This window comes from Gracilinanus agilis, chromosome 3 (assembly GCF_016433145.1).
Source record: "Gracilinanus agilis isolate LMUSP501 chromosome 3, AgileGrace, whole genome shotgun sequence".
Lineage (NCBI taxonomy): Eukaryota > Metazoa > Chordata > Mammalia > Didelphimorphia > Didelphidae > Gracilinanus > Gracilinanus agilis.
The window spans coordinates 421,835,193-421,858,169 of NC_058132.1; the positions used below are offsets into that span (position 1 = coordinate 421,835,193).

Here is a 22,977-nt window from a genome sequence, read left to right on the forward strand (position 1 = left end):
GTTCAAGAGGCTGCTAAGCTTCTCTGGCAGCTGCAGTGACCAACCAGTATGCACTACTATACCTGGCTTCAGTATTATATACAATTCCTTCCAGTTCTTTATTTCCCAAAATTTTCATCTGTTGACATTAAGCTCAAAAGAAAAAAGAAAAATAGTGGTATCACAGAGCCAGCAGCAAAAATTGAACATGTTCTACTCTAAATTTCATTTCCTCATTTATAAAATTGGAATATGAAAACTCTTTCTTGAAAATTCTTGAACAATCAGAGATGGTTTGTGAATATTTAGGATGGGTAGGGGGAAAGGCAATGATCACTAAAGTTAGCATGGTTTCTTCAATCATAGAAATATTACTGACATTTACCTGGACTTTCATAAAACTTGAATTGAGTCTAATAACATGAAACTTAACTTAGCTAGGACAAATGTAGTCCTACAAAAAGTCAAAAAAATCAAACTCAAAAATACAAAATAAAGGAGACTCATACATAAATGATAAAACTGAAAAAGCTCTCTGGTATTTTTTGTTTTAGGAAACTACAAACTCATACCACCTGGAATTGCAATAAAAAAAAAAAAAAACAGATAAAACCTAATGCAAACTTTTGCTACATTTAGGGGAGTGGGGAATGAGTGGGTGGAGGCACAACTAGGTGGCTCAGTGGATTAAGAGCCAGGCCTGGAGATGGAAGGGTTCAAATCTAGCTCAGATATGTTCTAGCTGTGTGACCCTGGGCTAGTCACTTAACCCCCATTGTTTAGTATTTTACTGCTCTTCTGTCTTGGAACCAAATACACAGTATTGATTCTAAGATGGAAGGTAAGGGTTAAAAAAAAAAGAGGACTATGGAGGTGATCTGTAATATATACTGTTTTCAGTGCCATATCTGACAAAGACATTAATAAAGAACATCCAAAATGAGGGGATATCCTTCAATTGGGGAATGGCTGAACAAATTGTGGTATATGCGGGTGATGGAATACTATTGTGCTAAAAGGAATAATAAACTGGAGGAATTCCATGCAAATTGGAGAGACCTCCAGGAAGTGATGCAGAGCGAAAGGAGCAGAACCAGAAGAACATTGTACACAGAGACTGATATACTATGGTAAAATCAAATGTAATGGGCTCCTGTACCAGCAGCACTGCAATGACACAAGACAGCTCTGAGGGATTTATGGTAAAGATGCTACCCACATTCAGAGGAAAGACTGCAGGAGAGGAAACATATAAGATAAACAATTGCTTGAATGCATGGACTGAGGCGGACATGAATGGGAAATAGACCCTGAACAAGGACACTTGTTACAACCAGTGGAAATGTGCGTTGGCCATGGGTGGGGGGAGAGCGGGGTGGGGGGGGGTGAAGGGAAAAGTAGGGGCATAAAATATGTAAACAGATTTAAAACGAATATTAATAAATATCTAAAAAAAAATAAAGAAAGAACATCCAGAGGACAACAATGACAAATGAAAAATTCAAGATCATGTCACATAATGATTAACTAAAGCAACTGGAGACATGTAGCCTAAAAAAAGATGACAGCTGTCTCCAAGTGTCAGAAAGGCTGTAATGTAGAAGAAGGATCATATCTATTCTCAGTGGATATTCTGATGAGTCTATTACCCACCATTCTGCCTTTACTTACCTCTTGGTTCCCAACCTATCCCAATTAATCATAATCATAATCAATTAAACATTTTCAGTATGAATAACATCCCCTTTGCCTTTCTACTATTATTACCCATATTAATCCCTAACACTGGGTAATCCCCAGCTTATACTTAGGCTGCTAATTGCTACAAGATATATTCACAACTACTTCAATTTATTAATTATAGATTAATGCAATACAACCTTAGCTGAAATTCAGCAATCTTTTTATCTGCCACCATTCCTAACTAAAGCAGAAAAGCACCCAAAAGGAGAAATAAAAAGAAGCAGCATGTGTCAAGTAAGTGACACCACCACCATAACTTTGTCTACTATCTTCTTTCATATCCTGCTGAAGAGCAACACAGTGCCTTCAACCATTAATCTAGGCAGCAACCCCAGTGATTATATAGCTTGGCAATGCTCCTACTGTAGGTACAAAAGCCCAAACTACTGAAGATCCAGAAAAGAAAAGTCTTGCATTTTCAAATGGTTCAACATAAAAAACTTCATGATTTTATCCGTGTAATGGCATTAAATAAAAGACATTAACATCTGCTAAGAAAATGAGACCTTTCAACTTGATTTGTAGTTGAAGTCTTCCATAAGTTATCTCCTCTACAGGAATGAAAGCAGAACTCTTTATTTTCTCTTTATGTTCTAAGTACTTAGCACAGCACTTTGCATGCAGTATGAATTTCCAATGACTACTCATTTCTCTCTTCGATCCCCTAACTGTACTTATAATTTTCTCTAGTGAGAAGTCAGCTCTTTTTTTTATCCACAGATAACCTCTGACCCCTATCTAAACTACCAATCTCATTTGTATCACTGAATCATTCCTTAAGTCTCTTCTAAATGTTCTGTCTCTTGCTAATTGTTCTTTCATTATCTTAAAATCTATCAAATCTTGGGGGCAGCTGGGTAGCTCAGTGGATTGAGAATCAGGCCTAGAGATGGGAGGTCCTAGGTTCAAATCTGGCCTCAGACACTTCCTAGCTGTGTGACCTTGGGCAAGTCACTTAATGCCCATTGCCTAGCCTAGCCCTTACCACTCTTCTGCCTTGGAGCCAACATACAGTATTGACTCTAAGACGGAAGGTATGGGTTAAAAAAAAAAATCTATCAAATCTTATCAATCAATAAACATTTTAAAGCATCTACTCCAAGTCAGAGACAGTGTTAAGCTTGGTAGTACACTGTGTGAAGCAGAAGTAGTAAAAGATGGTCCCTGCCCTCAAGGAACTAGCAATCTAGTGAAGAAGATAAACTATATACAAACAAAGCAAGCTATATACAGGGTATATATGAAATAACAGAGAGAGAAGGTATGAGAATTAAAGAGAATTTGGGAAAGGTTTCCTATTTAAAAAATCAGATTTTAGTTGGGACTTAAAGAAAGCCAGGGAATTCAGCAAGGCTAAGCTTAGGAAAGAGAACATTCCAAATGTGAGGAACTGCCAGAGAAAATGGTTGGAGACTAGAGATGGACTGTCTTGTTTGTGGAAAAGCCCGGAGGCCAAAATCACTTGGCTGAAGGGTATATGAAAATAAATAAAGTGTAAGAAGACTGGAAAGGTAAGAAGGAAGGGGTTAGAGATTATTATGAAGGGCTTCAAGTGCCAAAAATAGCATTTTGTATTTAATCCTGGAGGTAAGAGAAAGCCACTGGAGTTTATGGAATTAGGAAGGTAACATGATCAGGCCTATGCTTTAGACAAAATCACTTTAATGACAGAACAGAGGATGGATTGAATAGGGGAGAATTTTCTCTTAACCCTAATTAACATTTCTTCAAGTTAGGCTTCTTTCACACAAAGATTTATCACCATTTATTTTTGTAGCAACGGACATTCACCAAGGTGTTGTCTTTGGACCTCTTCTCTTTTTTTCATTTCTCCCTTGTTGATCTATCTAACATATTTCCAGAACTTCAAGTATCACTTCTATGTAGATGACTACAAATCTGACCTTCTTCCCTATTGGACATAACAACACACCACCTGACACATATTGACACTTTAAGGTTTGTCATGCATTCTAAATACATTTCTCATTCCACTCTCACCAAAAAAACTCAGTATGTGTAAAAGTAAACTGTTATTCCTCCTCATTCAATAGCTATACTATATGTATTCTATTACCTGTGTTCTTAACCTCATAATAATCTTGACTCATCTTTACCCTTCACAAACATCTAGTTAACAGATACTATCTATACCATCTCCACGCAGCTTCTCCTCTATTTCTTCCTCACCACTGCCAATGCCACAGAGTACATGTTGTCATTATTTCTCTGTAACAGCCTGTTAACTGATCTCCCTATCTCTAGTCTTTAAAATGTAAAGATATGTTCTTTCTTATCCATCTACTTTCAAAGGCTACCCCCACATTGGCTACCTTTTTAAAGATAATTATCTTACACTGGCTTTGTACTATCAGTTATATTTCACTTCCACATTCTCTGTGCAATACAACCAAACTAGATTATTCAATGTTCCACGAATAAGTCTTATGCTGTTCCACATCCATATCTTAATTTATATAATTTCCTATAACTAGAAAACCTTGTTCTCCATCATCATTTGTTAAAAATCTTACTAATCTTTCAAGGATTACATTAAATGTCCTTTTTCTCTTGAAATCTTTCCTGATTAACCCAAAGTTATTGTTATACCTGGTTCACCTGATCTGAAAGCAACTTGTTGGTACTCAATCACCATGGATTAAATTCTAAGGAAAATATGGGCATTCACAAACTGAATTAAAGACCAGAAGCTTCTAGCTCCACCCCCACCCCCCCAAAATGCAAGTTCCTAGCTCTATTTAACTATATTAATCCCTCCTACATTGTATGGTGATGTTTGTGGAAAAGTATGGAATATACATCTGAAAAGGTCAATCTTCCCCCCAAATCTAGACTGGTGGCTTCTTAGCAATCTAGGTCCCACAAGTACATTTATAACCTATAGCACAAAGTCTACCCATAGGTGCAGTACTAGCTACTTTATTAGAAAGTGTATTATAAATGTTTTAGTGTCTTTCTCCAGTACTAGATTTTGTAATCCTTGAGTCTAAGATCTATTATCTTATTATCTATAGATAACATTTCCCATTAATTTAACTAAAACATAAACACAATAGTGCAAAATTAACTCAGGTGATCTTAGTTCATGTGGGATGTTTTTTAACTCTTACCTTCCATCTTAGAAACAAACCAAGTATTAGTTCCAAGACAGAATATTGGTAAGGGCTAGGAAATGGAGTTTAAGTGACTTGCCCAGTGATACATGGTTAGGATTTGAACCCTGGTTCTCAATCCACTGAGCTACTTAGCTGCCCCCTATTATATCTTATCAGAATATAAAATCATAACTCCCCCTATTATATCTTATCAGAATATAAAATCATAACTCTACCTTGACTTCAAATTTTCTAAAATTATAATGAATTTGGTTATAGTTAATCTAAAACTGCCCTTTTAGTGATATACTGATATTTAATTTGTCCTGTGAAAACGACAAACTTAAATAGTAGATAAGAAAACAGAATAGAGAGAAAAGGTTAAAAAAACAATAATCAAGAGAGATCCAGGAGAACACAACAGTTCTAATATTAATATGTAGGTCTGGTATCATTGGATACATTTCATACTATACCTTAAAAAGGGAAGGTAAATTTTTTATCTTTAAAAAAAGGTCAAATAAGATTACAGGGGAAAACACAATTCCTTAGAGAAATTACAGCACAAATAACTTAAGTTCAAATAGTCAAGACATACTAAAAAAATCACAAGATAAATTTATCTGTAGAAAAATGTAAACACTACTAAAAAATAAATATAGGGTGTCTCAAAAGTCTGTAGACTAGGAATATATGACTATAAATGTAAATACATCTTTTGATATTTAAAATACTAAAAATGTAACTATTAATGTAAATAAACCCTTCACAAAGCTGGTTTATCAGGAGCCAATAGCATAGGGAAAGAAGTATGGCAGAAAGGGTACAGATGATAAGGGATTCAAAGAGAGACTAGAGTAAATTAACATTAAATTTCGTGACTGTTAGCCTAGATTTTAGCATATATGTGCACAAGTATACATACACAAATACATATATAAGTTGGAAGTTTTAATTTTTTGTAAAACATACCGATCACCATTGTTAGAAAACTGGATGCTATCAACTTTGTCCTACAAAAATAAAAAGTATTAAAATGATTCAACCTTTTATTCAAACACCTATTTTCCTCATATAATTTACAAAATAATCCAGTATGAGAATTTCAAAATTCAAGAATCTTTCCAACTTCCATTCCTTAATCACTGCAAGAATTCTGTCTATTCATTACAATAAAGAGTAGAAGCAAGAATTATAAGATATAGGCGAGAGAACTTCTAAAGAAAGCATTATGTCAAGTACCTAAAAACAAATTCAATTCACATAATGTTTGAATGAGGGTCTGTAAAGAATGAATATTTCTAATTAGCTAAAAAATAATTACTCTAAATCTAAGACTTTAAAAATGAAATAATCCCTTATTCTAAAAATTAAACTTCAATAAAATTATCTTAATGTTTCTCCCACCTGAAGGTTTAAAATGAAAAAATGATGTATAATGAACAACAACTCCATAGCCAGATGAGCAAAAATTTGAATACTTACTAATATTTTCATATTATTCATATCAAATAAATTCATACATTAAAAAACACAAATAGTACTTACAGTGTGACTTTCAAGTTCTGCTATTTTTTCAGGCATTTCGAAGCCCAAAAAATACATTCTGATTACATGATCAGTACTACCTGTTGCTAAGAACATGCCACCTGAAAATCAAAATCACAAAATGCTGAAATACAGTAAACTTTAAAAATACTTATTAATATGCATTTCAAAACTTCCCACCTCAAATTCTTATCAAGAATTCCTCTAACACTTATAAAACTTTTTCAGAAAGAACTGATTTCCAACAAATAGAATTTCTTGTTAGTTTTAATTGCTAGCATTTTTTAAAGTAACTCATGCAATGCAAACTTTAAAAAGTTTAATGGGATATGAAAATACTTATCATCCTCACAGTTATTATTCTACAATTTTGGGTGTTAAGAGAGAGAAGCCACCAGTTTCAATTTTAATCTGTATTTAAGCTAAGCACACTGAGCTGCCTAGTTGTTTAAAAGTTTTAGACTATTATTAAAAAGAAAACCTAGGGGCAGCTGGGTAGCTCAGTGGAGTGAGAGTCAGGCCTAGAGACAGGAGGTCCTAGGTTCAAACCCGGCCTTAGCCACTTCCCAGCTGTGTGACCCTGGGCAAGTCACTTGACCCCCATTGCCCACCCTTACCAATCTTCCACCTATGAGACAATACACGAAAGTACAAGGGCTTAAAAAAAAAAAAAAAAAAAGAAAACCTGAAGAGAAAAAGAATAAAGCTACTAAAATGGTTTTTGGTGCAGAAGGAAATAAATTATATTACAAAAGAATTATGTAGCTCATCACAATTAGTTTCAAGTAAATGTCAAATGAAACCTAACTTTGGTGTAATATGTTGTTCAATTAATAACACATAGATATGTAGCATTTGCCTTTGGAGTTGCTCCAGCTTTATTTTTGGCAGAAGAGAAGCTATATTTCTCATTCCTCTACCAGTTTTTGATGCCTCCATGAGGACACAAAGGGGAAAAAACTAAGAAGGGAAGACTTCTAGACATAAATACAGGCAAATGCTCCAGTTTTTCCCACAGTTTAACAACCTAAGGGGCATTCAATAAATAGGAAAAAAAAAATCAAGTCTTTAATGGTAAATTAAAAGTTATATTGAAATAAGTTACCTTACCAACACTAAAAGATGAACAAAGCATCTGAACCCCAGGTCTAGGTTTTTCAGTGAATTTCAAAGGACGATTACTTTTAAAAAATAAAAAATGTTAAGAAAATTAGCAAACTGATACATATAATCATAACTTTAATATACTTAAATAAAAACCTGGATTACAAAAGTATTTCTTTCTAATACAAATTGTGTCTGATGACAACCAAAATTTCCTAACAATAAGTCTACAGAGAAGGCATTCAGTTGGTATGTGGAATATATGAAAAGACAATTTGCAATTTTAGAATTCAGGGATTAATAGGGAACCCACATTGTCCAATTTACAAATATCTCCAATCAATTAAGACTATATCATAAGATCATAAGACCATTGATTTAATACCAGAAGGGGAGCTTGGAGGCCAATAAATCTAACTCCCTCAATTTAAAGATTAGAAAATAAATTATGGGGGCAAAAAAGTTAAGGAACTTGCTGAAAGTCACAGCTCTTAGTGTCTTTGAAGCCATGACTTCCAAACAAAGTCCAGCTCTCTATCCACTCCTCAGGCTTAACTCTTGTGGCAACATTAATGAAGAAAAAAATGCATGTATACTCATCTTTTAAAATGAGGCACAAACCTGAATTTCATGGAATTTAAGTCCCACTGCCAAAAGCAAACTGTTCCATCTGCACCAGTAGACACCATGTATCTCTCAGAGCCATTAGCCTTTGGACTAAACTAAAATAAACAAGATAGGCATTCAGTTTCCATAACTTTATTACTTAAAAAAACTTTATAACTTATTTTGAAAGACATTAACATTTCAAAGCTGACCTACAAATAAATTCCTTATCTTAAGTTTTTGTCTTTGTATCCCCAGTGACTACCATGATACCTTGAACATAGCAGATGCTTAATAAATGACTGTAAAGTTGAAGTGAATTGAAGGTTTTATTTTAATTCCAAACAATAATAATGTCAAAACTTTAGTGAATTAACCCTGAGGTAAAGACTTTAAGAAAGCTTTAAAAAAAGATTCAAAAATGTAATGATTTTCATTATCTAGAAAAATACAAAGTAATTTCAAGCTTTCTGTTTTGCAAATTTTCTTACACAAACTAATACAACATACTGGGTGTCTACAGTCTCTGGGGCAGATAAGGGAAAAAGACCAGTCAGTGCTTTTGCTGGGTGGGAGGTAGAATCATCTTTGTTTTTTGTTCAGGCATCAAACTGAGTCAGTAATAACTACCATAACTCTCCTAGCTTTAATACCCATAAAACACCAAAATCAAATACTTATTGAGGGCCTACTTCAGAACTAGAATTGTAAGTGGTAAAGAATGATAAAGTTTAATAACATTATACTTTAAACAGACCAAGTTTATAATATAATTTGGAAAAGTAAATATTTCTATAGCAAAACTAATAAATGGTATAAATTCCAATTGTTCAGCTTAGTTATCTGGTACAAAAAAAGGAGAGAGAAAATATGGGATGAAATCCCATGGAAATTTCATGGAACAGAAAATTTCAGCTGAGGCTTGAAGAAAAAGTAGGCTATGAATAAAAGGAAAGAAGGCAATATAATTAGGTAGGACTGAATAAATAAAACTATTCTTAGGAATTACTATGGTCAAGAAAAAATTGAGAAGATGACAGCTTAGAAACAGCAAAAGTCGAGTCCTCTGTGAAAACCCTTCTACACCAATTAAAAACAAAGTGCTTTGAGGTAGACACAAAACCAGGTCCAACAATAGGACAAAGCCTAGGGACCTTCCCGTTCCATTCAACTTAAAAGGTAGGCAGAGAAGGTTGAATTCTTGGGATTAAGGAAAAGAAAGAAGGAAGGTCCTGGGACCCTTCCCCCATCTACTATGCTGAGACTCCAGCAGTAGTAGGTGGGATCTCCAGGTGAGAGCTCCAACCCAGATGGAGTGCCTTACTACCACAGCTACTTCAGGCTCAGGGCTCTGATCACAGCTGGCAGGGAGGCAGCTGGAGGAGAGGGGCAGAGAGGAGAGCAGCCTGGTGGCACCCATTAACCACCACCCCTAAGGCATCTTGGACTTCTGATGGTGCAGGTTTTGGCCTCAGGGCATATCCAGCTCCCTGGATCAGCTGGACTGGCTTAATCCAGTTTATCAATAGTGCACATAGGAAGCCTTCAGAGGGCAGAAAAGCTCCAACACTGCTCCCCAACCTACTGCTCTGAGACCCACAGTAAGATTCAGCTGAATGGGAACCCAGGACTAAGGCTGAAACCTGAACAGAGTATATTGGTACCACCATAGGAAGCTCAGGGCACTGACAGCTGGCAGGGAGGTGGTAGTCAGAAAGGAAGAGAGAAGACAAGGAACTAACTTTAGCCTCCACACTTTCACCTTCAGCTTCAGTTTCTGCTGGCAGAAGAGGAAGCTCTGGTCTCAGGGCTCATTAATACTCTATCAGCCTAATCTAATTATTCAGCAGAGCAGAGTTAAGAAGCCCCTTCAGGGCAGAATAGCCAAACCCACAGATCCAGCAAATAAACAGAGGAGCAAGAAGATAGCCAATGATGGGGGGGAAGGAAAAAAATATGAGTAAACAACAGAAAAAGAAAAAAGAAATTAAAATAAACAGCTTCTATTCAGGTAATGAACAAAAAACAAATGGAACAGAGGAGTACCAAGGAACTGTGATAATGAAATAAACCTACCCTGCCCATCTGTAGATTTAATCACCAAAGGTGAAAACATCACCACTTAATTCACAAGTTTGGAAGTCTGTAACCCATGTGTGCAAGAGTGGGTGAGGAAACAGAATTGACTGCCCCCTGGGCAGTCCTAAGCAAAGCTTCTGTTGTGATTGGACATGTAAACTAAAAGGAAGGCACAAGAAGTGATGGAAAAGAAGCATCTTTAAAAAGGAGTGACAACTTCCTGTGAGTGAGTTCTTGTTTGTTTCCTGGAGCTGGAGGTTGAGTTGGAGACACTGCTTGCTGAACCTGAGACCTTGGTGAGGCTCTCCTTAAATCTCTCCCTTAGAACTACACGTGGTGAGTGAAGAAGGCTGACTCCTTTAACCTCCCTGGAGGTACTGGCCTCCAGAAGGGTCCTTGATAAGGAGGAGCCCTCATGGCTAAAACCCCTGCTAATTGACTTTTAGGCTCTCTAGCTGGGACCTCTGGAGCCCTGCCAGAGTAAAGCCAGGGACTTGAGTACATAGTCTAGTTCTTTAAGCTAGATCTCTTGCTCTATCCTCTTCTCATCACTCTACTTCCACTCTCTCCTATATTTTATAAATAAATTACTAAAATCATTTTAGGAATTGGCATTTATTCAATTTTTTGGTGACCATACCTCTAAATATTAATATCCAACCCACCCACCCTCCTTCTCTTTTTTACAGAACACCAAACAAAAACTTAGGAATTCTAGCAAATGAGACACAGGCTTTGGAAAAACTCAAAAAACAATTCAAAAAAACAATTAAAGAGAGGCTAAAGACAACTGGGAAAAGAACTTAAAAAGCAAAATAAGTCATCTGCAAACAGAGGCACATGAACTAAAACAAGAAAATAGTGCCGTAAAAACCACAACTGACCAGCTTGAAAATGAGGCAGAGTGAAAGATGACCTACCAAAACACACACACACACACACACACACACACACACACACACACACACACACACACACACCCCAGACCAAAAACCAGGGATGAAATTCAGTCTTTAAAAATTAGAATGAAAAAATTGAGGAAAATATGAAACAATTCATTGATAAAACAAAAGACCTGGAGAGACAAATTGAGAATTATTAGAATACCAGAAAATCATGACAAAAGAAAAAGCCTAGACATCATTCTACAGGTAATTAGCCAAGAAAAATGTCCTGACATTCTTGAACAAGAGAATAAAGTAGAGAGTGAAAGAATCCACAGATCACTGCCGGTATTAAATCCCCAATTAACAGCCCTGAGGCAACGTTATAGCCAAGTTCAAGAACTTCCAGGCCAAAGAAAAGATATTACAAACTGCTAAAAGGAAACCATTCAGATATCATAAAGCCACAGTTAGGATAACACAGGACCTGGCTGCACCCACACTGAAGGACTGTAAGACACAGAATATGACATTCCAGAAAGTCAGGGAACTGTGTCTACAACCAAGAATCAACTACCCAGAAAAAACTGACTATATTCTTACAGGGAAAAGTATGATCATTTAATAAAATAGAAGACTTCCTAGCATTCCTAAAGAAAAGACCTGACTTAAACAGAAAATCTGATGGCCAAAAACAGAACTCAAGAGAATCACCAAAAGGTAATTAAGAAAGGGAGGGAAAATATACATATAATTTCTTAAGTGACCCAATAAGTCCAAATGATTTGTATTCCCATAAAAAAAAGATGATTTTGGTAACCCTTAAACATTATTATCAGCAGGGTAGCTATATAGGATGATATGTCAAAAAATATATAAAAAACTAGGTATAAAAAAAGAGGATAATACTAAGAGAAATGGGAAAAGAAATAAAATGGGGTAATTATAAATTTCATAAAGAAGACCAAGGTGGGTAGAAGACCAATACAATGGGAGGGTGGAAGAGGTTGGAGACAGGTAATACATAAATCTTACCCTCAATGAAATTGACTCAGAGAGGGAAGAACAATCAGATCCATTGGTGCAGAGAATAGTATTGTGCCCTACAAAGAAGTAGAAGGGTAATAAACAGCCTGATGGGGAGGGAGAGGTTGGGGGTCATTTAAAAGGAAATATAGTAAGAGGGTTATAAATAAGAAGGGAGGAGGTCAGAAGGGGAGTAACATTAGGGAGGGGAAAGGGGGGGAGACTGGCAAAGCAAAAAGTTGGTGGGGAGGGTAAGAGGGATAAAAGAAAATGCAGAATCAAAGGAGGAAGTCAAAAGGGAGGAGAATACACAGACAGTAATCATAACTGTGAATGTGAATGAGACATACTCACCATTAAAAAGGAAGCAGATAGTAGAAAGAATTAAAAACCAGAATCCTACCTTATGTTGTCTACAAGAAACACACCTGGGGCAGGTAGAAATACACAGGGTAAAGGTAAGAGAGTAGATGAGAATTTATTGGGCTACAACTGAGACAAAGAAGGCAGGGGTAGCAATTATGATCTCAGATAAAGCTAAAGCAAAAAAAGATGTTATTAAAAGAGATAAGGAAGATAATCACATCTTGATGAAAGGCAGTATAAATAGAGAAGAAATATCAATACTCGACATATATCCATCAAATGGTACAGCATTCAGATTTCTAAAGGAGCTTAAGGAGGAAATAGATAGTAAAACCATAGTAGTGAGGGGCCTCAACCTTCCTCTATCACAATGATTCCCAAAGTGGGCACCACCCCAGCCTAGTGGGTGCTGCAGCAATCCAGGGGGGCGGTGATGGCCACAGGTGCATTTGAGGACGGTGAATAACTGTAAGAGGGCGGTGATAGTATATGACAGGGGGCAATAAGTAATATTTTTTCTGGAAAGGGGGCAGTAGGCCAAAAAAGTTTGGGAACCATTGCTCTATCAGCACTAGATAATTCAAACCAAAAAAATAAATAAGAAGGGAAGTGAATGAGAAGTTAGAAAAATTAGAGCCAACATCTATCTGAAGAAAAATAAAAAGAGATAAAAAAGGAATACTTCTTTTTAGTAGCACATGGCACATATACAAAGATTGACCATGTACTAGGGCATAAAAACAATGCAAACAAATGTCAAAAAGCAGAAATAATAAATGCATTTTTTCAGACCATAATGTAATAAAAATCATAATCAATAAGGGTTTGTAGAAAGGCAGATTAAAAATGAACTGGAAACTAAATAATCTAATTCTTCAAAACTGGTGGTCAAAGAAACAATTACTGATTTCATAGAAGAGAATGACAATGAAGAAACAACTTATCAAAATCTTTGCGATGCAGCCAAAGTAGTACTCAAAAGAAAATATATAGCCCTGAGTGCATATAGCAACAAATCAAAAAGGGAAGAGGGTCAATGAACTGGGCATGCAACTTAAAAAATCAGAAAGAGAACAAATTAAAAATCCCCAGATTAAAACTAAATTGGAAATCATAAAAAAATATCAAAAGAGAATTAATAAAATGGAAAGTAAAAGAACTATTGAAATAATCAATAAGACTAGGAGTTGGTATTTTGAAAATACAAATAAAACAAAGTACTAGTTAATCTAACAAAAAAAGAAAAAAGAAAGAAAAAAATAACAGTAGCAAAGATTAAAGGGCAATCTCGCCTCTAATGAAGAGGAAATTAAGGTAATTATTAAGAACTATTTTGCTTAATTATATGGCACTAAATATAACAATCTAGGTGAAATGGGTAAATATTTACAAAAATATACATTTCTTGGATTAACAAAAGAGGAAAGAGAATACTTAATCCCATATCTCAGAAAAAGAAATTGAACAAGCCATCGAGGAATTTCCTAAGAAAAAATCCTCAGGGCCAGATGGATTCACAAGTGAATTCTATCAAACATTTAAAGAACAACTAATCTAAATACTATACAAATTGTTTGACAAAATAAGCAAAAAAGGAGTTTTACCAAATTCCTTTTATGACACAAATATGGTACTGATTCCAAAGCCAAGCAGACCAAAAACTGAGAAAGAAAATTAAGACCTTAATGAACATAGATGCAAAAATCTTAAATAGAATACTAGCAAAAAGACTCCAGTAAATGATCACAAGGATTATTCACTATGACCAGGTGGGATTTATATCAGGAATGCAAGCATTGTTTAATAGTAGGAAAACCATCCACATAATTGACCATATCAATAATCAACCCAACAGAAATCACATGACTATCTCAATAAATGAAGAAAAAGCCTTTGACAAAATTCAACATCCATTCCTACTGAAAATGCTAGAAAGTATAGGAATAGAAGAACCTTTCCTAAAATTAATAAACAGTATATATCTAAAATCATCAACAAGCATCATATGCAATGAGGATAAGTTAGAAGCCTTCCCAATAAGATCAGGAGTGAAGCAAGGAAGCCCATTATCACCTCTGTTATTTAACTTTGTACTAGAAAAGCTAGCCATAGCAATTAGAGAAGAAAAAGAAATTGAAGGGATTAAAATAGGCAATGAGGAGACTAAACTATTATTTCTTTGCAGATGATATGATGGTCTACTTAAAGAATCCTAAAGAATCAACTAAAAAACTAGTGGAAATAATCAACAACTTTAGCAAAGTTGTAAAATACAAAATAGGCCCACATAAATCATCAGCATTTCCAGCACAACTCAGCAGCAAGTTAGAAAGAGAAATTCCATTTAAAAATCAACCTACACACCACTGCTGGGTTTGTATCCCAAAGAGATAAAAGGAAAAAAATACGTATACAAAATATTTATAGCCACGCTCTTTGTGGTGGCAAAAAATTGGAAAATGAGGGGATGTCCATCAATTGGGAAACGGCTGAACAAATTGTGGTATCTATTAGTGATAGAATACTATTGTGCTCAAAGGAATAATGAACTGGAGGAATTCCATGTGAACTAGAACGACCTCCAGGAATTGATGCAGAGTGAAAGGAGCAGAACCAGGAGAACATTGTACACAGAGACTGATAGATACACTATGGCACAACTGAACGTAATGGACTTCTCTACTAACAACAATGCAATGATACAGGACAATTCTGGGGGACTTATGAGAAAGAATGCTATCCAGACCCAGAAGAAAAAAAACTGTGGGAGTAGAAACACAAAAGAAAAACACTGCCTTGATCACATGGTTTGATGGGGACATGAATGGGGATGTAGACTCTAAATGATCACTCTACTGCAAATGTTAATTATATGGAAATAGGTCTTGATCAACGATACATGTAAAATCAAGTTGAATTGATCATTGGTTATGAAAGGAGATGAGAGGAGGGGAGGGAAAAAATTTGAATCATGTAATCATGAAATAACACTCTAAATTAATTAATTTTTAGGAGTCGCCCTTTAAAATATAAAATATTTAGGAATCTATTTGCCAAGACAAACACAGGAATTATATGAACCCAACTACAAAACACTTTCCACACAATTAAAACTAGATCTAAATAACTGGAAAAACATTAATAGCTTGTGGGCAAACAAGCTAATAAAATAAAAAATGACTCCTACCCAAATTAACTCACTTAGTGCCATACCTATCAAACTACCAAAACACTTTTTTATTGAATTAGAAAACATTATAACAAAGTTCATTTGGAAGAACAAAAGATCAAGAATATCAAGGGAACTAATGAAAAAATATGAAGGATGGGGCACTAGCAGTACCAGATCTTAAACTGTACTATAAAGCAGTGGTGATCAAAACAATATGATACTGCTAAGAGAGGATCAGTGGAATAGACTTGGGGTAAATGACCTCAACAAGACCCAAAGATCCCAGCTTTTGGAACAAGAACAAATATTTATAGCTGTGCTCTTTGTGGTGGCAAAAACCTGGAAAATGACGGGGTGTCCATTGATTGGGGAATGGCTGAACAAATTGTGGTATCTGATGGTGATGGAATATTATTGCGCTGAAAGGAATAACGAACTGGAGCAATTCCATGTGAACTGAAAAGACCTCCAGGAATTTATGCAGAGCAAAAGGAGCAGAACTAGGAAAACGTTATTATACACAGAGACTGATAACACTGTGGTACAATCAAATGTAATGGACTTTTCTGCTAGCAGCAATGCATGATCCAGGACAATCTGAGGGACTTATAAGAAAGAACTCTATCCACATCCAGAGAAAAAACTGTAGGAGTAAAAACACAGAAGAAAACATATGATTGATCACATGGTTCGATGGGGATATAATTGGGGATGTTGACTTTAATTAGGAAATAGGTTTTGAACAATAATACATGTAAAACCCAGTGGAACTGCTCACTAGCTATGGGAAGAGGTGGAAGGAGAGGAGGGAAAGAACATGAATCATGTAGCCATGGAAAAATATTCTAAGTTAATTAAATTTTTTTTTAAAAGAAAATATTAAAATCTGCCTGGCCTGTATGTAAGGTTTGTACTGGAAAATAGTTGGGAAAAAAACCAAACAACTTGAATTGAGAGAGAGAGTAGGCCACATTATGGAAAATGTTGAAAACTTAGGCTGAGAAATTTGAACTTGATTCATTCGGCAATAAACAGAGTTATAACATTCTTCAATGGCAGAATAAATTAAAAGCAATGTCTTTCCCCACCTCCCTGGGTTTAAAAATTTTTTTCTCCCAAAGACTTTATTTTCCCAATTACATGTAATAACAATTTTCAACATGCATTTTCCAATATTATAAGATCCAAGTTTTCTCCCTTCCATTCTCCCCTCTCAGAAATGGTAAGCAATTTGATCTGGGTTATATATGTATTATCATGTAAAACAAACTTTCATATTGATCAGTTTTTTAAGAGAATACTCATAAAACCGAAACCCCAAAATAAAACAGGAATAAATTTCTTTGATCTGCACCTAACTCCATCAGTTCTTTCTCTGAAGGTAAATAACATTCTTTATTGCAAGTGAACACAATGTTTTTAAAAGCTTCAGCTGACAGCAATATATACTCAATGAACAAATATTCAGATAAATGTGTGCTCTCATTGATTTGGTTGTTCCCTCAAATGATGTAAATCACTACCAATGCATGCCATCCTGTTCTGTGTAACTCTTGTCCATGTCCTTCCAAAAGTTCGCCATAGGGTCTTTACTCAACATGTTAGAAGGCTTCCTTATTTTCTCCTGGAATCACAAGGTTATCAGTGAAGAACTCAAGACAGTTCACCTTGACCTCAACCCTTGATTAATTCAACTTTCTTCTCTATCATAATTTCCCTGATGACATCCTTTGTCCCTGTTCTGTTAAGTCACTTATTTGTTAAATGTTGTAGCCTGTTCACAATGGCTCTACAGTATACTATATGGCATTACTTTTAATTCTTCAAACACTTTTGAATTCTACTAAATGTTCCCCCTCTAGGTTTAAATTTCTAATCATTATTGATCAATTAATACTCTTACAACTGCCATCTCCAGCAGAGTAGAGTGTCTGTCTGTCTCTGTCTCTCTCCCTTTCCCCCACCCCAAAATAATTAAGCTGCATTTTTTGCCTTTGTTCTCTCACCATTTCTACTTACTGTATTAGGTATATCTGAAACTGTAATGCTCAGTCACTTTTCCACTGTTCTGTTTTATCATCCTTCAATTTTTATCATAGATGCTAACTGCCTCCTTCTTCAAAGGGCTTTTCCTAAATTCCCTAGTTATTAATGCCTCCCCTCTGTGAAATTACATTGGATTTATGTAAAGGTAGAGAATTGATTAGGGCAGTCATGAGAAGGAATTCTTATTTCAGCAGTGTGGGAGGCCAATAAGAGAAACAGGGTCTCAAATAGATATTTTTATCTGGACCCCACTGAAAGCTACTCTCCTAGTCAGAGCCAGACAGGTTGGGCTATCTAAGATAAAAATCTTGAGATTCCTCTTTTGACCCCTTTTATGATCCATACCTTTTCTTATTAGAAAGTAATATAGATTTACTGGAAAGCTTTAAGCTCTTAGCAAATCAACAGTCAAGAGGTTAACATTCTCTCCACTGGTCAGAAATACAACTGCTTGGTTTCAGACAGCCAAGGCCAAATCTAGACAAAACTTCCTTCAGTGGGGGCTATTCGCCCCTGAGAAAGTATTCCCAGACTTAGTTTACTGATAATGGGCCAGCCAAAATTCAGCCTTGGCCTTGTTCTGTTTTGAAGCCAATGAGGTTTTTTGTGCTTTGATATGACATAATTTTTAATTTCTGCACAACTGTGAAGTTCCTTTGTGTTTGTGTGTGAATTGGTTTAATATACATTATATAATAAAATCCCAAGTTCATCACCAGTAGCAGCATGAGCTGACAAAAAGATCTCTGAGTCCATTACTTTCTTATCAACTAAACTGTCCTTATCAGATTATCTGGAGATGATAAATAGATTTTGACACAACAGCTCCCAAAGTATATTTACTTTTTGGAGAGTCTAAAACAGAAACTGACTTTATTGTAACCCAACCCTTTGGGAGGGGCATTTCACTAATTAGTCATATAGTAATTCCCTAATTGCAATGATAATTTCAGTTCCACCCAGAAAAAGCTAATTTGAGTTCTTGATATATTTTAGTATTAATTCATGGGTGAGTACTTTAAATCTTCTCAGTGAAAGTAAAATAAAGGCTGTCTGATGCCTGCCTAAACAGGAATTGTGGTACCTGGGACCAACATCTGGAGAAATCTAGACATAAGCTATACCATCATGAAGTTAATTAAGGAGGTCCCTAAAATACTCAAGATAGGGGGCAAGCTAAGTGGCTCAGTGGATAGTATGGGGCCTGAAGTCAGAAGGATTATCTCTTACTGATATAACCTCAGACCCTTACTAGCTATGTCCAGGCAAGTCACTCAACCTTTTTTTTTTTTTTTGCCTCAGTTTCCTCATCTATAAAATGAGCTAGAAAAGGAAATGCCAGGCCACTCCAGGATCTTTGCCAAGAAGACCTCAAATGGATACATGGAGATTTGAATACCACTGAAAATAAGCACAAACTGAGGATAAGGTGAATAAGCCCAAAAGAAACAATGACCTTTGAGGTAAAGGCCTCAATTCTGGTCACAGTCCTTGTTGTGCTCAGTCTTTCGGAGTCTCAAGCCATAAGACTGAATCTATTTTGTAAAAAAAACTTGATTTACTTCTCTCTGTACATTTTGAATCCACCCAGGTTGATGATATAAGCTCACTGAAGAAAGACACTACCTGTGTGTCCTTGGCATATGGCAATATTAGGTATTTAAATGATTGTTGATTAATTTTTAAACTCTTATTATACAGTCATTTTGTCACAATTCTGTATCAATTAACAAAAGTGGATGGACATGAGAAGAATTAGAATTAAAAGATAAATGCAAGAGCCTTCAAAGATGTGCTCCCTCCCCATAACATAAATTTTTAGTAATTAAAGTTATACTCCCTAAGAGTAAGCAAAAACATTTTACTTTCTAGTATTCTTCAATTTAATGTCATTCAAAAAGTATAAATTGGGGCAGCTGGGTAGCTCAGTGGAGTGAGAGTCAGGCCTAGAGACAGGAGGTCCTAAGTTCAAACCTGGCCTCAGCCACTTCCCAGCTGTGTGACCCTGGGCAAGTCACTTGACCCCCATTGCCCACCCTTACCAATCTTCCACCTATGAGACAATACACCGAAGTACAAGGGTTTAAAAAAAAAAAAGTATAAATTTTCCCTATAAAAATAGGAATAACTATATTTTAGAGGAAAACTTATTTTGGTAATTAACACAATAGATAAATTGCATGCAACTTTTTTTTTTTTTTAAACCCTTGTACTTCGGTGTATTTATCTCATAGGTGGAAGATTGGTAAGGGTGGGCAATGGGGGTCAAGTGACTTGCCCAGGGTCACACAGCTGGGAAGTGGCTGAGGCCGGGTTTGAACCTAGGACCTCCTGTCTCTAGGCCTGACTCTCACTCCACTGAGCTACCCAGCTGCCCATTGCATGCAACTTTTGAAGAAAACATCTGAAAAACAATTCAAATGATTAAGAGTTATTGTTAAAAAGATTTAGAATTGGAATAGTTTTCTATTCCAATCCCTTCACTTTACAAATACATTTATAGACCTGTCCAGGGTCTTATTTGTAGAAAGTAGAAGAGCACTGATATGGAATCAGGAACCTCTGATTCACTTTTTTCTTCTCTCCACAATACCATACCACTTCCTACGGATCCAATAAATATTAATATGATGAACCATTAAAAATTTAGGATTAAAAATATTCCATCACTGAAACTGATCTGATTAATCTTGCCCAAGCTTTTTGAGTTTTCCAACAACTCCCCCAAATCCAGAAAACTTTAAAATTAGGAAAAAGGGTATTCCTTTTGAAATAGGCTCAGACTCGAATGACCTTAAAACAACACTGAAATATAATAAAATCTGGGTGTAATTTCAGATGTGTCAAACTCTACATCAGGTGTTTTGTTAAGCCATTCTGTCCTATCCTTCTGAATCATGATGAGAGTTTATTTTATCAATAATAAGAATTCCCAATTTTTATTAGTTCTGAAAGACTAATTAAGTTCTTAAAGTAATAGGAATAACTAAAAAGTGCTGAATAAACTAAAACTAAGTAGGAAAGAGGGACAAAAGAGAAAAAAAATTTACCTATTTTCATGACCTTTATTAATTACCTTTTATTTAATTTTGTATGTATATATACACATATATGTACACATGTAATAAAATTCATAATAAGCTTATTTAAAATTTAATATATAAAATAAATTCAATTTAATATATACATATATATGATTAGTTTGTTCATTCAACAGGCCTTTAATTCAGGTCTACTGCGTGACCAGGCATTGAGCTATGAACTGGGAATACAAAGATAAAAACAGAAAGAACTCCTGTCCTAGCAGAATATACATTTTTACATCCCTGCAAGATTGTAAAAGCATCACATTTAACTACTATGCTCATGCAAAAAAAGGATATTACACCAAAACAAAGACAATCAATTTTACCTGTAAAGATGTAATTGATCCAGTGTGCCCCTGAAGCACAGCAACTGGGGCACAAGTTCTCAAGCACCACACTCTAATTATTTTATCACAACTTCCTGCAGCGATCATAGTATTTTCATAGTTCACAGCCATATCAGAAATTTCTGCAGAATGGCCTCTCAATGTGGCCAACAACCTGCCATTATGTGTAGACCATATCTTTACCAAACAATCATCTGAACCCTAAAAAAAAAAAAGTTCTCAAATTAAATTTATCAATTTAAATTAGCATATTAAGCTTATCTAAATAATTTTAAAAGAATGTTTTTACAGAAATGTCTAATGATTTCCTTCCCCATAACTCTTTGCCTCTAAAAATAGCATGCCAAATAATGAAACTTTAATATCAATTAATAAATGTTGCTTGAGCCATCATATTTTTCATCTACATAGTACTTCATCACATCTCTGCAGAAGGTATCCAGCACAGGATGTAACATTATTAGGTCAAATATTATTGCTTAGCATAACTTTTATTTTATTGTCATGTAATTCCAAGTCCTAAGCCAAGAATTTTTAAACTTTCTATATTATGGATCCATTTAGCAAAGGGGTGAAATTCTCAGTATAATGTGTGCTTTCAACATTCATAACAGAAGAAAAAGCTAAATTTAAGTTAGAGGTTAATTAAAATAAAAATATGATTTTAATCCATTTAAGTTCATGGACTTCCATCTACTTATTTCAGATAATGGATGGAAAATTCCAGTAAAGAATTTCAAGTTTATTTTCAACAAAATATGATCCATATTCTGCAGACTTAAATTGAGTGGCTAAATCTTTCTTAAAGATTACAAAGTCAATCTATCTCCCCAGGTCTCAGTAATCTCATCTGTTAAAAAAAAAAATGTTACTGTATATTTTACTTATCTGAAGGTGGTAATTGGTCTAGATCAGGGATGGGCAAACATTTTTAAAGAGGGGGCAAAGAAAAGGAAATGCTCATCTGTCAGTCTGTTTCTAAGGCAACTCTTTCGAAGTTTCATTGTATTGCATCCTACTCACTGTATTCGTCAGATTAGGCTGGCCGTAGTTTGCCCATCACTGGTCTAGATGATTGATGCCTTAAATTTCCTTCCTGCTATAAAAAATGTATTACTCATCTATAAACTGATGGAATAGCTCTTTCATTTTAAATAGTACACTACTCTCCTCTAATTTAGAGGATCAGTCACTTTTATTCCCTAAAATTCTACCAAATACTTAAAAAAAAAGTACTTAACATAACATGCCCAACCCAGTTTTCTCTTAAAACCCTAAATTAACAATATTAATAATGAACGGTATTTCAAATTGCTACATTCAATATTTTTAAATCATTTCAAATAGTAAAGTAATAGAAAATAAGACATTAAGCTTAGAATATTAACTCACAGTAAAGATTCTGTGTCCTGTCCTATCAAATGCTACACAGTAAACAGCAGAGAGATGTCCCAAAATCCTCCTGTGCATTTTTATGTGTTGATACATACTTCCTGGAAATGCCATGCTAAACGAGGCACATCCTGTAAGTTGTTTTGCATGATTTATCTCCACTACAAAATAAAACAATTAAAATGGATAAGAAGTTATATATACAAAATCTTATTAAATTTTATTTCAGTTCTGAATTCATGGTCTTTTCAGTTCTGAATTCCCCCTTCCTCCACTCCCATCTACTAAGAAGGCAAGAAATAAATGTCTATTACATACATGAAGTCAGAAAAAACATACTTTCACATTAGCCATGTTGAGGGGAAGGAAGGGAAAGGACAACTAAAAAAAATTTTTAGAGAGGAAAAAATATCTGTATTCCCATTCCATCCATTCTCTATCTAGAAGTGGATAGTATGTTTCATGAATGGTCTGAATTTGACA

General features: G+C 35.2%; 1 protein-coding gene across 2 annotated transcripts in view; it reads right to left on the bottom strand.

Annotated features, from left to right (window-relative positions):
- BRWD1 (bromodomain and WD repeat domain containing 1) overlaps positions 1–22,977 on the bottom strand; it is a 172,902-nt gene that overhangs the window by 123,535 nt on the left and 26,390 nt on the right. For both annotated transcript variants that reach the window (XM_044670302.1, XM_044670303.1), the window contains exons 7-12: positions 22,495–22,655; positions 21,082–21,303; positions 8,112–8,212; positions 7,497–7,567; positions 6,387–6,487; positions 5,811–5,851 (exon numbers count right to left, since the gene is read on the bottom strand). In XM_044670302.1, coding sequence (XP_044526237.1) covers positions 5,811–5,851; positions 6,387–6,487; positions 7,497–7,567; positions 8,112–8,212; positions 21,082–21,303; positions 22,495–22,655 — 697 coding nt within the window. The remainder of the gene's footprint in view (positions 1–5,810; positions 5,852–6,386; positions 6,488–7,496; positions 7,568–8,111; positions 8,213–21,081; positions 21,304–22,494; positions 22,656–22,977) is intronic.